This window comes from Drosophila yakuba, chromosome 2L (assembly GCF_016746365.2).
Source record: "Drosophila yakuba strain Tai18E2 chromosome 2L, Prin_Dyak_Tai18E2_2.1, whole genome shotgun sequence".
In the NCBI taxonomy this organism is placed as follows: Eukaryota; Metazoa; Arthropoda; class Insecta; order Diptera; family Drosophilidae; genus Drosophila; species Drosophila yakuba.
The window spans coordinates 9,541,431-9,555,958 of NC_052527.2; the positions used below are offsets into that span (position 1 = coordinate 9,541,431).

At 51.6% G+C, this 14,528-nt stretch overlaps 8 protein-coding genes across 9 annotated transcripts; 5 read left to right on the forward strand and 3 right to left on the reverse strand.

The window, feature by feature from the left end:
- Positions 1-94: 94 nt before the first annotated feature.
- Positions 95-931, forward strand: LOC6527560 (probable 28S ribosomal protein S23, mitochondrial). Its single transcript, XM_002088614.3, has 3 exons — positions 95-252; positions 308-469; positions 525-931. Exons 1-3 carry the CDS (start codon positions 209-211, stop codon positions 886-888), a joined length of 570 nt encoding a protein of 189 aa, XP_002088650.1. The 5' UTR covers positions 95-208; the 3' UTR covers positions 889-931.
- On the reverse strand, positions 854-1,850 carry LOC6527559 (DNA-directed RNA polymerase II subunit RPB3). Its single transcript, XM_002088613.4, has one exon. It carries the CDS (start codon positions 1,759-1,761, stop codon positions 934-936), a length of 828 nt encoding a protein of 275 aa, XP_002088649.1. The 5' UTR covers positions 1,762-1,850; the 3' UTR covers positions 854-933.
- Positions 1,851-1,945: 95 nt separating this feature from the next.
- Positions 1,946-2,428, forward strand: LOC6527558 (glutamyl-tRNA(Gln) amidotransferase subunit C, mitochondrial). The gene has a single exon (XM_002088612.4). The coding sequence runs from the start codon at positions 1,982-1,984 to the stop codon at positions 2,426-2,428; it is 447 nt and encodes a 148-aa protein (XP_002088648.1). The 5' UTR covers positions 1,946-1,981.
- LOC6527557 (DNA polymerase subunit gamma-2, mitochondrial) lies at positions 2,425-3,567 on the forward strand. The gene is made up of 2 exons (XM_002088611.4): positions 2,425-3,115; positions 3,170-3,567. Exons 1-2 carry the CDS (start codon positions 2,425-2,427, stop codon positions 3,562-3,564), a joined length of 1,086 nt encoding a protein of 361 aa, XP_002088647.2. The 3' UTR covers positions 3,565-3,567.
- Positions 3,521-5,163, reverse strand: LOC6527556 (origin recognition complex subunit 5). Its single transcript, XM_002088610.4, has 2 exons — positions 3,914-5,163; positions 3,521-3,860 (listed from the first exon to the last, which is right to left on the reverse strand). Exons 1-2 carry the CDS (start codon positions 5,009-5,011, stop codon positions 3,576-3,578), a joined length of 1,383 nt encoding a protein of 460 aa, XP_002088646.1. The 5' UTR covers positions 5,012-5,163; the 3' UTR covers positions 3,521-3,575.
- A 36-nt stretch (positions 5,164-5,199) lies between these two features.
- Positions 5,200-7,075, forward strand: LOC6527555 (actin-related protein 2/3 complex subunit 1A-B). Of its 2 annotated transcripts, XM_015197609.3 has the most exons (3): positions 5,200-5,333; positions 5,400-5,690; positions 5,754-7,075. In XM_015197609.3, exons 2-3 carry the CDS (start codon positions 5,618-5,620, stop codon positions 6,812-6,814), a joined length of 1,134 nt encoding a protein of 377 aa, XP_015053095.1. In that variant the 5' UTR covers positions 5,200-5,333; positions 5,400-5,617; the 3' UTR covers positions 6,815-7,075. The 2 variants fall into 2 exon arrangements, with proteins under 2 accessions (XP_015053095.1, XP_002088645.1); XM_002088609.4 differs by lacking the exon at positions 5,200-5,333 and having other exon boundaries at positions 5,340-5,690.
- Positions 7,076-7,323: 248 nt separating this feature from the next.
- LOC6527554 (DNA polymerase subunit gamma-1, mitochondrial) lies at positions 7,324-11,235 on the forward strand. Its single transcript, XM_002088608.4, has 3 exons — positions 7,324-9,360; positions 9,414-10,236; positions 10,300-11,235. The coding sequence occupies exons 1-3, from the start codon at positions 7,404-7,406 to the stop codon at positions 10,955-10,957; spliced, it is 3,438 nt and encodes a 1,145-aa protein (XP_002088644.1). The 5' UTR covers positions 7,324-7,403; the 3' UTR covers positions 10,958-11,235.
- Positions 11,203-13,786, reverse strand: LOC6527553 (cysteine sulfinic acid decarboxylase). The gene is made up of 3 exons (XM_002088607.3): positions 12,887-13,786; positions 12,041-12,408; positions 11,203-11,978 (listed from the first exon to the last, which is right to left on the reverse strand). Exons 1-3 carry the CDS (start codon positions 13,631-13,633, stop codon positions 11,381-11,383), a joined length of 1,713 nt encoding a protein of 570 aa, XP_002088643.1. The 5' UTR covers positions 13,634-13,786; the 3' UTR covers positions 11,203-11,380.
- Positions 13,787-14,528: the final 742 nt, after the last annotated feature.

Below are 14,528 nucleotides of genomic sequence, written 5' to 3' on the forward strand. Positions count from 1 at the left end.
ATAAATACTGATTTAAACAATTTACTTAAAGTGCTAATCCTTATTAGAGACCGCTAGGTTCTTATAAGAAAAAAATCCGTTACACCCCCCAACTGCAACTCTGTAGTTATCGATAGCCACCGGTTGCTTATCGATAATCCCATGCACTGCATGTCGTAATCGTAATTTGTTAAAAAAAACACATTTAATTAATTAAAACTCTACAAAAATGGCACAAAGCAGGCTGGAAAAGATTGGCACAATCTTCACCAGGTATTTACATATCTGCAAAATATATATACATCCCATAAACACCTAAGTTTTGCAGAGTTCAGGGCCTCCTACGCGGTGGAGCTATGAAAACCGAGGATAAACCCATTTGGTACGATGTTTACGCCGCCTTTCCGCCGAAATTGGAACCCAAATTCGACAGACCCGCTCCCGAGATCCCAGTGCGCAAGATATTTTATGCCGAGGATGTTGTCCGAGCGTAAGTCATTCAGAGACAGTCTGGCTTATCGTAAAATTAACATTTATCGCAACAGAAAGCTGCACAAAGAAAATAGGCCCCAGGAAACGATATCCCTATTTGACCACAGGCGCAGCACGCAGTCTCAGCAATTCGTCCACATCTATCAGGGCCTAAAAGCACAAGGAGCTCTCGATGAGCAAAGGATCTACGAGACTGCACTAGACCTCTTAGCAGAGCAGCGCCAGCAGGCCCGCCTGGAGGCTACCCCAGAGGAATCCCTGCCAGAGCAGGATGCGGAATCGAAGACCCAGCTACTGAGCGATTTCAAGGAGGCGGTGGTAAGCCAACAGACCACGTCGTCACCTCCGTCACCTGCTCCCAAGGGAAAAAAGGAGGCGAACGTGGGCATTAACATAGACAGCTTGTTCAAGGATTAGGCGGAACATCTTTTATAAACTTAAAATAAACTTGTTATATGTATATCAAACGGCCAGGGCATCATTTTGGGACTCGTGGCTGAGTTGCGTCTGCAGATTTGACAGCTTATTCTTCAGCACCTGCACGCCCATGACCACGATATTCTCGGGCTTGAGGGCCCCGGAGGATTCGACGTTAAAGAAGAACTTGTTTGGCTTGGCTTCCCAGTTGTAGGGCGCTTCGTACTGGTCGTCCTCCAGTTCGGTGTGCTCGCTCTTGGGCCACTCATCAGGTTTGGGATATAAAGTGTGTCGCATGGAGTTGTCGGGGTCGTACTCAAAGCACACGCCAGCCGTGGGATTCCACTTGGCGTGCTCCTTGCCAAATCCCTTTTTGGCGTAGGCGCGAAGCTTCAGCTCCTGTCCCTTGCGCAGTTTGATTATGAGGATCTCATCGTTGCTCTCGCCGTATTCGTTGTCCTCCTCGCCCTGGTTGCGGGACGTCACCGGCAGGACCTTAGCATTGCTCGATTTGAGATCGGCGGTGGTCACGTGGCGCGTTTGCTCCTCGCTGCACTTCACGTCCAGGGTGAACTCCACGCTGCACTCGGGGCAGAAGTCCAGGCAGATGCAGTCGCGGGTGTACTGCAGCCGCTCCACGACGTCGTCGGAGATTAGCGGGATCAGGCCGATCCGGTGGGCCAGAAACTCATCCGAGAGTACCGTAGAGTTGGCCTCCAGTTGCACCCAGTCGATGGCCAGCGTCGGCGTCTCCGCGATGAACACTCGCCGCAAGCTGTTGGCCACGCTCAATTCCGTGTCCTCCAGGACGAACTTCACGTTGTCGTCCGTCAGCTCGGTTATCTGCACGGACGGCTGGTTGGCGTACGGCATAGCGGCTTTGTTTTGATGAAATTAAAGGAAGTCACGAAAAAAATAAACCCGCTTAGTGAAAAGAGAGCGATGGAAAAGCAGCGATAACGACGGGCAACAAGGCTACCGATAACGATTGTTAACGACAGTTGATAAGCCAGCGAACCTATAGCTACTTTTGGATAACATATAGCTATTTGATACGAATCTCAGTTCCACCTCTGATTTTGCGCCTGTGAGAATGTTGCGCCTGTTGAGTAAACGTTTGTATTGCAAGATTGCAACAAAATCGAATGAAAAGGCCACAAAACTGGACTTTAAGCAGCTGACGCATCCAACAAAGGTGCCGCAGACACCAGTGGACGCGGAGTTTCCCGACACCAGCTCCTCCGAAATCCAGATCGACACGAAAACCATACAGTTGCTGGAGCGACTGTCGTTGGTGGATCTGGATAGCGAACGGGCGCTTGCCACGCTGAAGAGCAGCATCCAGTTCGCAAACAAGATTGCCCACATTAACACGGAGCACGTGCGTCCACTGTACACGGTGCTGGAGCAGCAGCAGCTCCAGTTACGCAACGACCAGGTGACCGAGGGTGACTGCCGGGCGGAAGTGCTCCGGAACGCGAAGGTGACGGACGAGGATTACTACGTTTCGCCGCCGGGCAACATTCCGCTGGAGCAATGAGCCGAATACAGCGTTGCTTCAAGTCCCTGGCTTCCGCTGGTTTCTTTCGCACCCGGGAAGATAATAAATTGCAGCTACTCAGTCATGGAAGGGAATACGCCAAGCTGCTGCAACAGCATTGGACACGACTCCGTCCCCTGGCTGCTCACCTGGGAGTCACGAATGAAGCTATTAATCCATCAAACATCCACCGTTTTTCCTTTCCACAAAGCCAGCAATTCCGTAATAATTTCCAAAAACTCGTCAAAGATCATCCTCGAAAGGCCAAATGTCCCACTCTTCTGAAACACCAGAGCACTTGTTACGCTCCTAATAGCAATTCCCTATTTGGGGTACAGGGTCCCTCCCTACTTTTAACCACGGACTTTCTAGTAGAACCACATCGCGCCCTTGAGCACTTCTACAACATGCAGCGGGAGAGCAAAATCTGGTGGATGCGAATTTCCTCGAATCCCAGTCGCTACCGCATTGTTCCGTGCGACTTGGGTGAGGATCTCAATCCCAAAGACTATCAAGCCATCGATATACGGTCCAGCTACGGTGAAGCAGGAGAAGTGACCGTGGAACAACTGAGTCTGGTGAGAATAGCGGACGACAAAGACTTCCGGCTGCCCGATGCGCGGACGGGTGAAACTGTGCAGCCGACTGTCATACGGTCTGTGATAGAGCTGGAAACCGCCACCTGCGGTAAGTGGTTATCATAACTATCTTGGAAAATCGTTCTATATCATCATCCTTTAGCTTTGCTCCTGGATGGTTGTGATCATAGCCGGGACTCGCTATCCCTGCTCTTACACCGCGTCCTGGCGCCGTATCAATGTGGAATTGCCTGTGTGGAAAGTGATTCCGAGCTCTCGGCGGACTTGGCTGATCTTTGCCTGCACCTGAAGCACGTTCTCAACCACGCGGGTCTTCGAATAGGAGAGGGGATTGGCTTTTTTTCCACTAAGGACGCTTCTCATTTAGCAGAGCACTTGCTGGAAACGGATATGCTGGGCATACCTTATACACTTGTTATAAACGGGCAAACGCTTAAGAACGGACTGATGCAGTTGCGCAGCCGGGACACAAGGCTGGCGGAGACCATACACATAAGCGATGTACCGGACTATTTATTCAATATATTTAAAAACTGAAAACAACCAGACTACATAAAGTCGCAGAGGTATTGGCGGACATTAAAGCCTACCACCTTACCGATCTGCAGAACAAACTCTAAACCGATGGTGCACTGCAGCCTAGCAGACCCGTCCATTATGTTCTGTTCGCCGGAGACAAAGCTGAGCAGCTTGAGGTGCACCAAGGTTGAGATCTGGGAGAGAAGGTTGCAGGTCAGACCTACTTTCTCCTCTAGAATGGCGTAGAAAATGGCCAGCAAGCGGTCGATGCTGAAGGATTTGGGTCCCAAAGTGGTGGACATTTTCTCCGTGGTCTGAAAGGCATTGAAATAAGCAAATGGGCTCGTCGACAGATTGAGTTACCCACCTTGGCTCTGGCGTTGACCGTCTGCATACGCTTGCGCTGCTTTCCATGGTGCTTAACGAACAACCGCTTGTCCTGATTGGCGGCATTGTGGCTGGCCAGAAAAGCGGCGATCAGCAGGTACTTGGCATAGTAGGGTAGCTCCAGCGACTGCGCCAGCTTGCGAACGCTCTGATCTTCAATAGCGGTGAAATCTTCAGTTTCCTCTGCGGATTTTTCAATTCGCATATAGATCTGGGTTAAGGCGGAACGAAGAGGCCCGGCTATATGCCGCCAAAGTCGAGAGATGTCCGTGGCATCCACAGTGCCGTCCAGTACGGGCTCTAAGTAAATGGACAGACACTTGCTGGACGTCAGCTGGAGCTCCGGAACATCGCGGCAAGCTTTGTAAAATACGCTCAGAAAGAGATTTAGGTAGTTGTTGTAGAAGTCTTCGGTCACGGCTTCCTGACAAATCTCCAGACGCTTTTTATCCTGGGCAAACTGTTCCAGCAGTTGATTTCGCACCTGTTTAAAGTCAGATCCCAGGATACGCTGTGTTTCAGCCTTGTTGTACTGCGCCAAGTGCAGGCAGATGATTTCGCCAAGTCCGGTCTTATTGTAAAACTTCTCAAATGGAAGCTGGGACAGCAAAATAACGCACAGATTCAGGTTGGTCAGCTCCTGCAGCCGGAGTAGAACGGGCAACACATTGGCATCCATGTCCCGCAGACGTTCCGCGTTATCCACGGCGATGAGAAAACCCTGAGCCTTCGCACGCGGAGCAGCGTAACGACGCAGCTGCTCCACGAAGTCCAGCATGTTGTCAACCTTTACAGAATCACCTTGTTCCGGTGCCAGCGAGTCTAACAGGATCTCTAGCATGATCTTGGTGGTGTAGCACTCGATGGCATTTAAATGTGCTGTGCGGACTTTCTGCCGTTTTCCACATTCCTTGAGAAAAGCTCTGGTCAGAGCTGTTTTGCCGGTTCCACTGTGCCCGAAAAGGTAAATTGCCGAGGGATAGGCCTCACTGGAATCTCCTATCAGCTCGCCAAGCGTTTCAATGGCCGCCTCCCGACAGGGAAACATCGGCTCCAAGGAGGAGCAGATGGATTCCATGGGTGTTTTCTCTTTTCAGAGTACTGAATTACGGAGGCAAAGATCAATTATTTAAACAAACTTCCCAAAAGGAAAGTTAGTTGGTATTTTAATAATGAACAATATTTTGAGCTAGCCAATTTGTTATTAAAAAGTTGTTTACAAGCAATGGATTTAGTTTAGTATGACCATTGAAATGGCGCCAAATACTTTGCTCGGGTATATACCAAACGTGCATAACATCCCTGGTACATTGGTATATCTTGAGAGGTCGAAAAAGTTCGATATAGTTATCAACGATAGTATCGGAAGCCATCGATTTTGGTTCCAGCTCTAATTTCGGGTGATTAATTTTGTGCATTACTTTTCCAAAGAGTTTTTTCCACAACGCTCTGCTCTTCCTGCCCAGGGAAACCCAGAATCCATCCCAGCAACGCCACCTTAATCGTGTTGACGGCCCAGAGTCCGCGATTAAAACGAGAGCGAAGCTAAAAGCCAGCGGAACAACGCCCACTTGGTGGTAACAGCGATATCCGAAATCCGGCGAACCGAACCGAAGAAACTACGTGTGTGGTTGGATTTGGACGAGCAGACACTGCACATTCCGAGCGCATTTAGCCACCCACGATGGCCGAGACGTACACCTTTGGCACCTCGCTGGCCTCCATCACCTGCCACGCATGGAACAAGGATCGAACCCGTAAGTGCGACCCAAATTACTCATCCGGCACTGTGTGACTCACCCACTCCCACCAACCTGCAGAGATTGCCTTATCGCCCAACAACCATGAGATCCACATATACAGCCGAGAGGGCAGCGACTGGAAGCTTGCGGACGTGCTCAACCAGCATGATCTGCGCGTAATGGGCATCGACTGGGCCAAGAACACCAACCGGATTGTGAGCTGTGCCGCCGACCGGAATGCTTACGTTTGGACGCAGGGCGACGATGGCAAGTGGAAGCCGGCGCTGGTGCTTCTGCGCATCAACCGTGCAGCTACCTGCGTCAAGTGGTCGCCGGCGGAGAACAAGTTCGCTGTAGGATCGGGCGCCCGGCTCATTTCCGTGTGCTATTTCGAGTCGGAGAACGACTGGTGGGTGTCGAAGCACATCAAGAAGCCGATCCGCTCCACGGTTACTTCGCTGGACTGGCATCCGAACAACGTTCTGCTGCTGGCCGGCTCGACGGACTACAAGGTGCGCGTTTTCTCGGCCTTCATAAAGGATATCGAGGAGCCTCCCACGCCGACGCCGTGGGGCAACCGCAAGCCCCTTGGCCAGCTGATGGCCGAGTTCCGCAACTCGCAGACCTCTGGTGGCGGGTGGATCAACAGCGTGAGCTTCTCCAGCGACGGTAACAAGGTCTGCTGGGTGGGCCACGACAGCTGTGTGAGCATCGCTGACGCAACCAACGGCAACACGGTGATCCGCTGCCGCACCGGCTATCTGCCCTTCCTGTCCTGCGAATGGGTCTCGCCCACGTCCGTCGTGGTGGCCGGCTATAGCTGCGTGCCACTGCTTTACAGTCTGACTGCTGACGGCAAGCTGGTGCTGAGCGGCAAGCTTGACAAGTCGCAGAAGAGGGAGTCGAGCGGCATCACCGCCATGAGAATCTTCCAATCGATGGACCGCAACATGCGCACGGAGAACACGGACACGGTGGTCGATTCCATTCACCAGAACGCCATCACCAGCGTGCGACTGTACGCCGGCGACAAGGCCAGCGCCAGCAAGGTATCCACCTCGGGCGTCGACGGCCAACTGGTCATCTGGAACGTGGAGCAGGGCGGCATCAATGGCGGCATGCGCAACCTGCAGATCTAGTTCGGCCCGGAACGGACCAGCGTTACGTGTTATTGTCTGTTAGCGAGTGTGTTGGCCTGGCCAGGAGCGCAGTATTTGCCAAAATGTTTTCCAAAATCGCTTTTCCCATTGTTCTGTACCGTGCGAAAGCCTTTTTACATAAATTAACCGAAGAGATTGTTCTTTTCCCCTACTTCCATAATGGTTCCGAAAGTCTGTGTGTGTGTTTTAAAGTGTTTCACCTTTATAGCAAACTGAATAAAATGTTTTTTATTCGTAAAATCGAATGTTTTTGTTTTTGTAACAATTAGGCGTTCCGAATTTGATTCGAATTTTGATTAAATGGTCTTAGAATAAAATATTTTTAATGGGAATATGATGGAATTGTTTACGTTTTTTATAGTTTACGTTTTTATAGTTTAAAATAATATTAAATTTTCCGTTTTACAGATGAAATGAATTTAACGGAAAATAAATTTGAAATGAAATCAATGTGACCGCCGCGCAAGCGCACAAAAATACCTAAGCTGCCGGCAATCTTACGGAGGAGTGAGTGGTCGCCAGTTGGACTTTAGTTGCTTCAAAGGATGTTTCCTTTGGTGAAACTAGGATGCAGCTCCACCTGATCAGAAATTACGCCAGCAGGGTTAGCCGGGATCACTACGCCAGCAGTAGCGTGAAGATCTATCGGCGGGTTAAGCCCCCACAAAAGGTAAACAAACCAAAAAAGCCGGAGAATGTGAAGGATGGCCAAACCGAATATGCGGAAAATCTGGTCAAGGTGCAGATGATCTCGCGAAACCTGCACGCCCAACTGTTTCCCCAAAGCCCACGTAGCATTTCGGAGCAGCAGGTGTCCTCCGCCCAGGCTTACAAGGAGGAACTGCGCCGGCACGGCGTCGATATCGAAAGCTCTGCTCCTGTTTCGGATGTCCAGTTGAAACTGCCTCCTCTGAGGGGCGCCAATATTGAGGAGCACTTTCACAACATTGCCAAGGAACAAGTGCAGCCGTACGAGGAGCTACTACTTCCCCTGGTCCAGTGCGAGAAGCTACCGAAGCGTCCAAGGCGATGGGCCTTCTTCGCCGGCTGGACAGCTTATGATCCGGTGGATGGAACAGCCACGCCGGTGGATCATCCGCTGGAGAAGGGACTTGTCTTCGATGTGGAGGTGTGCGTCAGCGAAGGGCAGGCCCCAGTTCTGGCCACCGCCGTCAGCACCAAGAGATGGTACTCATGGGTGAGCTCAAAACTTACGAAACACCGCCTAAGTGTGGAGAAGCTGGAGCCTTTAGACGTGGACACGGACTCAGAGCGACCGCACTACACTCCGGACGAACTCATACCACTGGGAACCAGTGGACCTGGTCTGGTGGTGGGTCACAATGTCTCCTACGACAGGGCGCGGCTGAAGGAGCAGTATTTGATCGAGGACACGGGCACTCGGTTCGTGGACACTATGTCGCTGCACATGTGTGTCAGTGGAGTCACCAGCTACCAGCGAGCCATGCTCAAATCCAAGAAGGAACCGGCTGCCGAGGATCTGGGATGGCTGGAGCAGAGCTCTCTTAACAGTTTGGTGGAGGTGCATCGCCTATACTGCGGCGGGGATGCGCTATCCAAGGAGCCCAGGAACATTTTCGTGGAGGGAACTCTGGAGCAGGTGCGTCAGAGCTTTCAGTCGTTGACCAACTACTGCGCCAGCGATGTGGAGGCTACACATCGGATACTCCGAGTCCTGTATCCTTTGTACGCAGACCGTTTTCCGCATCCTGCTTCTCTGGCTGGCATGTTGGAGATGGGATCCGCCTATTTGCCTGTTAACTCCAATTGGGAGCGGTACATACGCGAGGCGCAGCTCACCTACGAGGACCTCAGCATCGAGGCCAAGTACCATTTGGGACGCAGGGCTGAGGAAGCCTGCTCCTTGCTGCTTGACGATCAGTACCGCCAGAATTTGTGGCTCTGGGACGAGGATTGGAGTGTGCAGGAGCTTAAACTAAAGCAGCCCCCGAAGCGCAAGCCTCTGCCCACAGTGGAGCACAAGAATGCTGGAAACACACCGGAGGAGCGTCGTCTGCAGGCCAAATTTCAGCACCTCTATGATCAACAAGCACTCCTCCCAGCTCGACGGCCATTGCTTCCCGGATATCCTCTGTGGTATCGCAAACTGTGCCGCAAGCCACCAACCAAAAGGGCAGACGAAATTCTGGAAGACGACGAAGAGCCGTGGTTCCCGGGAGCCAGCGAGATCAGCACCGGCATGCAGATTGCCCCCAAGCTGCTGTCCCTCTGCTGGGAGGGATATCCTCTGCACTACGAGCGAGAGCAAGGCTGGGGCTTTCTGGTTCCATTTCGCAGCGATTCGGAAGGAGTAGATCGACTGCCCATGGATCAACTTCTCGCACGTTGTCCAGTGCCGGAGTTTGCGCGTCAGAGCGCCTCGAAGGCGGAGAGTGAGCTGGCATTAGATATGCTGCCTGGTCAGGTGGAGCAGCATCTGGGAAAGCGGGAACACCACAAGAAGTTGTCTCAGAAACAACAACGTCTGGAGACGCAGTACCAAGGTACGTATGTGATATAACTTACGTGTGAGAGGGCTCATCCATTCATGTTCAAGGCTCTGGAGTGTGGTGCAACAAGGTGCTGGATGACTGCTGCTTCTTTCTTAAGCTCCCCCACAAAAATGGACCCTCCTTTCGGGTGGGCAACCCCTTATCCAAGGACTTTCTCAACAAGTTCTCAGAAAACGTGTTGAGCAGTGGCGATCCGTCCTGTACAGCGGCCGCCCGTGTCATCGACATTGCTCGCATGATGTCCTACTGGCGGAACAATAGGGATCGAATCCTGGGTCAGATGGTGGTCTGGCTGAAGCCGCAGCAACTGCCAAACGAACTCACTGGCGAAAATGCCCAGCCAATAGCCTACGGAGCCATTTGTCCCCAAGTTGTAGCTTGTGGCACTTTGACGCGTCGTGCGATGGAACCCACATGGATGACGGCCTCCAATTCGCGGCCTGATCGACTGGGATCGGAGCTGCGTTCAATGGTGCAGGCTCCACCGGGTTACAGGCTAGTTGGTGCCGATGTCGACTCGCAGGAGCTGTGGATCGCTTCCGTGCTGGGTGATGCCTACGCCTGCGGGGAGCATGGAGCCACGCCACTTGGTTGGATGACTCTCAGCGGCAGTAAGTCGAATGGCAGCGATATGCACTCCATAACCGCAAAGGCGGTCGGCATTTCACGAGATCACGCCAAAGTCATCAACTACGCCCGGATCTACGGAGCTGGTCAGTTGTTTGCCGAGACACTGCTCCGTCAGTTTAATCCCACATTCAGTGCATCCGAGGCCAAGGCCAAGGCTATGAAAATGTTCTCCATCACAAAGGGCAAGCGCGTGTATCGGTTGAGAGAGGAATTCCATGACGAGCTGGAGGACAGGGCGTAAGTAGCCACCCACCATACACACAAACTCACTTTTTGTAAAAACTAAATTATCTTCTACAGCTACAGCAGCTACGAGGCCTCCCGACTGGCCATTCAACGCAACCGCACCCTGGCAGAGGTATTCCATCGTCCCAACTGGCAGGGAGGCACGGAGAGCGCCATGTTCAACCGCCTGGAAGAGATTGCCACGGGGTCAGAGCCTCGAACGCCGTTCCTGGGCGGTAGACTAAGTCGTGCCCTGGAGGCGGATGGTGGACCCGAGCAGGAGCAACGTTTCCTGCCCACCCGCATCAATTGGGTGGTGCAGAGCGGTGCAGTGGACTTTCTTCACCTGATGCTGGTGAGCATGAGATGGCTGATGGGATCGCACGTTCGATTCTGCCTGAGCTTTCATGATGAACTGCGCTATTTGGTCAAGGAGGAGTTATCGCCCAAAGCGGCGCTGGCCATGCATATCACCAACCTAATGACGCGCTCCTTTTGTGTTTCGCGCATCGGACTGAAGGATCTGCCCATGTCCGTGGCCTTCTTTTCGTCCGTGGAGGTAGACACTGTGCTGCGCAAGGAGTGCACCATGGACTGCAAGACGCCCTCGAATCCGCATGGCCTGCGCATCGGTTATGGAGTTCAACCAGGTCAGAGCTTGAGCGTAGCGGAGGCCATCGAGAAGGGCGGTGGTAACGATGTCAGTCAGTGGGACTGGATAAAAAAGAGTTAGCTGCCTACTCAGCATACTCAAGACCAATTGATAAGTGCTTATTTGTTACTCAGGAAGTCAAAGAGACTTGGAGGCTACTAAATATGGTTACAAGTTCCTCGTAAAATGTTAAATATATTTTTGAAGTGTTTTTAAATTAGATATAGTTGTAAGCCTTTGAATAATTAACGACTTTATCTACAGAATCTTGCATTTAAAGAATCCTGTTGTTGAAATGACTCCCAGTTCCCAAGGCAAACACTCAATTTAATCTAAATGAAATGACCTATATTTATGTATTTTTGTTCTTTGTTTTCGGTAATACTTAACATCCAAAAAAATATACAAACGTGAGTAGTTAACCATACACTAGAAGATACGATCGGCGTAAGCCTAAAGAGAATGTAGTCAACACCTAACCTTATAACATCCCGTCGCCGGCGTTTACAAGTTTTGGGCCAGCGATTCGATCTCGTCCAGGAAGTAGACCATGTCCGACTCCTCCAGACAGGAGTTCTGCAGCACCAGGCGGAAGAAGTTGGGCAGCTGGCGCAGCGGCTGGTACGTGATCATCATGGAGCCCTTCTTGATCATGCCCTCCTTGACCTTCGGAGCCACCTTGTGCAGCCTGTCGTAGAACTCCCGATTGCGCTCCATTTCCCGCAGACCAGGCGGCACATACCAGAAGCTGATGTTGGTGCACTCGGGGCTCTCGAGGACGAGCTCGAATCCTGGACGCTCCCTCACCTTGGCGGTGAAGAACTCGGCCATGCGGAAGACCTTCTCGACATGCGCCTCCAGACCCTGAGTGCCCTTGGCCTTCCACATGAACCAGAACTTGAAGACATCCGCTCGACGGCCGCACTGGATGTGCTTGTCGCCGGTGTCGAAGGATGTGTCATAGAACTTGTCCTTCTGGAACAAGTACGTCGCATTGGTCGAGTGGCACTGGGCCAGCACCTGTTGGTGGCGCGTCAGGAAGGTGGAGCACTGCTGCGAGGCAGCCAGCAGCTTGTGTGGATTCCAAGTGACCGAGTCAGCCCTGCCGAGAAACGCAAATTCAGTTTCCCCTTGAAAAAGTCCACCAGGATCCACCAAACTCACCGTTCGATGCCACTGAGCAGATGGCGATACTTCTTGGACATGAGGGCACCGCCTCCCCAAGCCGCATCCACGTGCATCCACATGTTGTACTTCTTGCACAGCTCTGAGATCCCAGCGAGATCATCGAAGGCGCCCAGCACAGTGGTTCCGGCTGTGGCCGAGACCATCAGCGGCTGCCAGTTGTTCTCCAGGCACTGCTTCACCTGCTCCTCCAGGTCGCTCAGCCGCATCTTGCCCACCTCGTTGGTGGCTATCTTGCGCACATGCTCGCTGCCGAAGCCCATGAACATGGCCAGCTTCTCCACGGAGTAGTGGGCGTCCTCCGAGGTGAAGATAATCAGCGGTTTGGCGTTGAAGAGTCCGTTTTTCTGCAGATTCAAAAGGTAATATTTGTATGTTGATAAAATGTAGTAATACATTTTTAGATAGCTTAAGTATTTTATAAAAGCATTCTTTTAGTTCCATGGATAAAAGCAGCTTAACATATTTTACTAAGTTATAAATAGTTATTTGAATTGATTTTTGGACTGAATTCCTTCAACCGACAAGCAATTTATCAGTTAAATTAGTTAAATATATGAATTGAATAATGAGACATAAATTATAACTTTTGAATGTTCTGGCACAGAAAATCGAAACCTTTTTAAATATCTTCTTTTCATTCTTGAATCACAATCTGCATCATCATTATATCAATATATCTGATAATTTCGTTAAGAACTTCAAGTTTCACTTGCATACATGTCACAGGCATGACTAACGATTTGGCCAGTCACTTGCCGATCTGGATCGCGACTTCCGCGTGGATTGGCGGTAAACCACTTGGCTTCAATGGGGCGCACTCACCTTGGACTCGGGCGAGTGTCTGTAGCGGGCGCAGCTGATTGCATAACCGTTGGCTATCGAGCCGCCAGGACAGAAGATGCCATCGCCCTGGCCGCCGTTGGGGAAGCCCACTATGCGTCGCATCTCGGCCAGCACCTGCTCCTCCATCAGTGTGAAGAGTGGAGCCACCTCGTAGGTGTACACGCTGGGATTGAGGGCATCGGTCAGCCATTGACCCACCAGGGCGTACGGATCCACACCCGAGTACAACTGGTTGATGAAGTAGGGGTGTCCCGTCTTGACGGAGAACCGGATCGTTTCCCTCAGCAGCTCGCGCAGCTTGTCCTGCGATTCACCCTTCTCCCGCAGCTGGAAGTCGAAAAGCTGACGCAGCTCCGCTGGCTCGTGCCATTCGACGACCTTCGAGGAGCGGTTGGTGCCCTGGAAAACGGCCAGCTTGATGATCTCGTCGACGCAGGCGCGGATGAAGCCCTCGAACTCTGCCGCCGGATGGCTGGCCACAAAGCTGGACAGATCATCCTTGGAGCTCGTGATATTGTTATTATTATTATTATTGGTGGCTAACATTTTGCTGGCCGTCTCGAATGCAACTGCGGAGGAGGAATCAGCCGGTGAGGACGTGGTCGCCACCAATGCTGCCGCGGCTGTCAATGGGGTAGCGCTTGCCAAATCATCGCCACTTGTACTGTAGGGCTTAAATATAGATTCCTTGAAGTGATGTGTGGGAAAGTTCTCGCTGGCCAGCATTTTATTGGCTCTCGGCTGCTGTTTATACTGTAAGCGACTTGGCTAACGCTCCTATTTCCGATGTACTAGATGATGTTGCTGCTGTTGCTGCTGTTGCTGCTGTTGCTGCTGCTGCTGCTGTTGCTGCTGTTTCTGCTGCTGCTGCTGCAGATTGCACTTGACAATGATTCCGAGTGAACTGAATGAACTGGCGATGTTGTTGCCGCTTTTATAAAAGCTCGCCGACTTCCACAACTCAGAATCCGAAACCGAGTGCCGCTTACATAAAGGCAATGCCGCTCGAGAGCCGAGCGGGCAAGTGGTGCCGATCTCACCTGGTTTGGCTCGTGGATTCTGGTTATGCGGCTGCCACTGGTGCTCCACCTCGGAAAGCAGCTCATTCCTGAGCAATGCAGAGCAGAGCACTAATTGCAGGGATTTCCCTGGTCCACTCATCCCAGAATCCAGAATCCAAAACCCCCAAATCCCAGCCAGATGTGGCTGGTAGTTAATTGGCTGGCTAATTGATATGCTCATGTAATACAATTATGTACGAGCAATTACGACGCCTTGATTATGCGCAGAGGTCTAATCTTCTCCAGCAATTTTCCGCGGGGTTTCTCTCTCATTAGCCGCAATCAAGTGTGCATTAAATGCAAATGCATTGAATAATTCTTTGGCCAATTGTTGCGCAAATTGCGCAACTGAGACGTGATATCGAGAAAATGGGAGACTGGCACCTAGACCACCAGTTGGTGTAGGTCGCCTCGTCTAGCTTCCGATATGTTGGTCAAGCTGCAAGGAAAGAAAAGCCAAATCCACCAAGATAGCTGATCTCGGCCGATGGCCTTGTCTACAGGGTATGGAGTGCATGGTGCTCTATAAATATCTCGTAGAGGTGCCCACTCAGCGGAAA

Coding starts and splice junctions, on each gene's coding strand:
- LOC6527553 (XM_002088607.3), bottom strand. CDS start 13,633: ATGCTGGCCAGCGAGAACTTTCCCACACATCACTTCAAGGAATCTATA. Junction 12,409..12,886: donor GACACTCGCCCGAGTCCAAG/GTGAGTGCGCCC, acceptor TTGAATCTGCAG/AAAAACGGACTCTTCAACGC. Junction 11,979..12,040: donor CTGCTCAGTGGCATCGAACG/GTGAGTTTGGTG, acceptor GTTTCTCGGCAG/GGCTGACTCGGTCACTTGGA.
- LOC6527555 (XM_015197609.3), top strand. CDS start 5,618: ATGGCCGAGACGTACACCTTTGGCACCTCGCTGGCCTCCATCACCTGC. Junction 5,691..5,753: donor ATGGAACAAGGATCGAACCC/GTAAGTGCGACC, acceptor ACCAACCTGCAG/AGATTGCCTTATCGCCCAAC.
- LOC6527558 (XM_002088612.4), top strand. CDS start 1,982: ATGTTGCGCCTGTTGAGTAAACGTTTGTATTGCAAGATTGCAACAAAA.
- LOC6527554 (XM_002088608.4), top strand. CDS start 7,404: ATGCAGCTCCACCTGATCAGAAATTACGCCAGCAGGGTTAGCCGGGAT. Junction 9,361..9,413: donor TCTGGAGACGCAGTACCAAG/GTACGTATGTGA, acceptor TTCATGTTCAAG/GCTCTGGAGTGTGGTGCAAC. Junction 10,237..10,299: donor GACGAGCTGGAGGACAGGGC/GTAAGTAGCCAC, acceptor TATCTTCTACAG/CTACAGCAGCTACGAGGCCT.
- LOC6527557 (XM_002088611.4), top strand. CDS start 2,425: ATGAGCCGAATACAGCGTTGCTTCAAGTCCCTGGCTTCCGCTGGTTTC. Junction 3,116..3,169: donor GCTGGAAACCGCCACCTGCG/GTAAGTGGTTAT, acceptor ATCATCCTTTAG/CTTTGCTCCTGGATGGTTGT.
- LOC6527560 (XM_002088614.3), top strand. CDS start 209: ATGGCACAAAGCAGGCTGGAAAAGATTGGCACAATCTTCACCAG. Junction 253..307: donor ATTGGCACAATCTTCACCAG/GTATTTACATAT, acceptor TAAGTTTTGCAG/AGTTCAGGGCCTCCTACGCG. Junction 470..524: donor GCCGAGGATGTTGTCCGAGC/GTAAGTCATTCA, acceptor TTATCGCAACAG/AAAGCTGCACAAAGAAAATA.
- LOC6527556 (XM_002088610.4), bottom strand. CDS start 5,011: ATGGAATCCATCTGCTCCTCCTTGGAGCCGATGTTTCCCTGTCGGGAG. Junction 3,861..3,913: donor CGGTCAACGCCAGAGCCAAG/GTGGGTAACTCA, acceptor AATGCCTTTCAG/ACCACGGAGAAAATGTCCAC.
- LOC6527559 (XM_002088613.4), bottom strand. CDS start 1,761: ATGCCGTACGCCAACCAGCCGTCCGTGCAGATAACCGAGCTGACGGAC.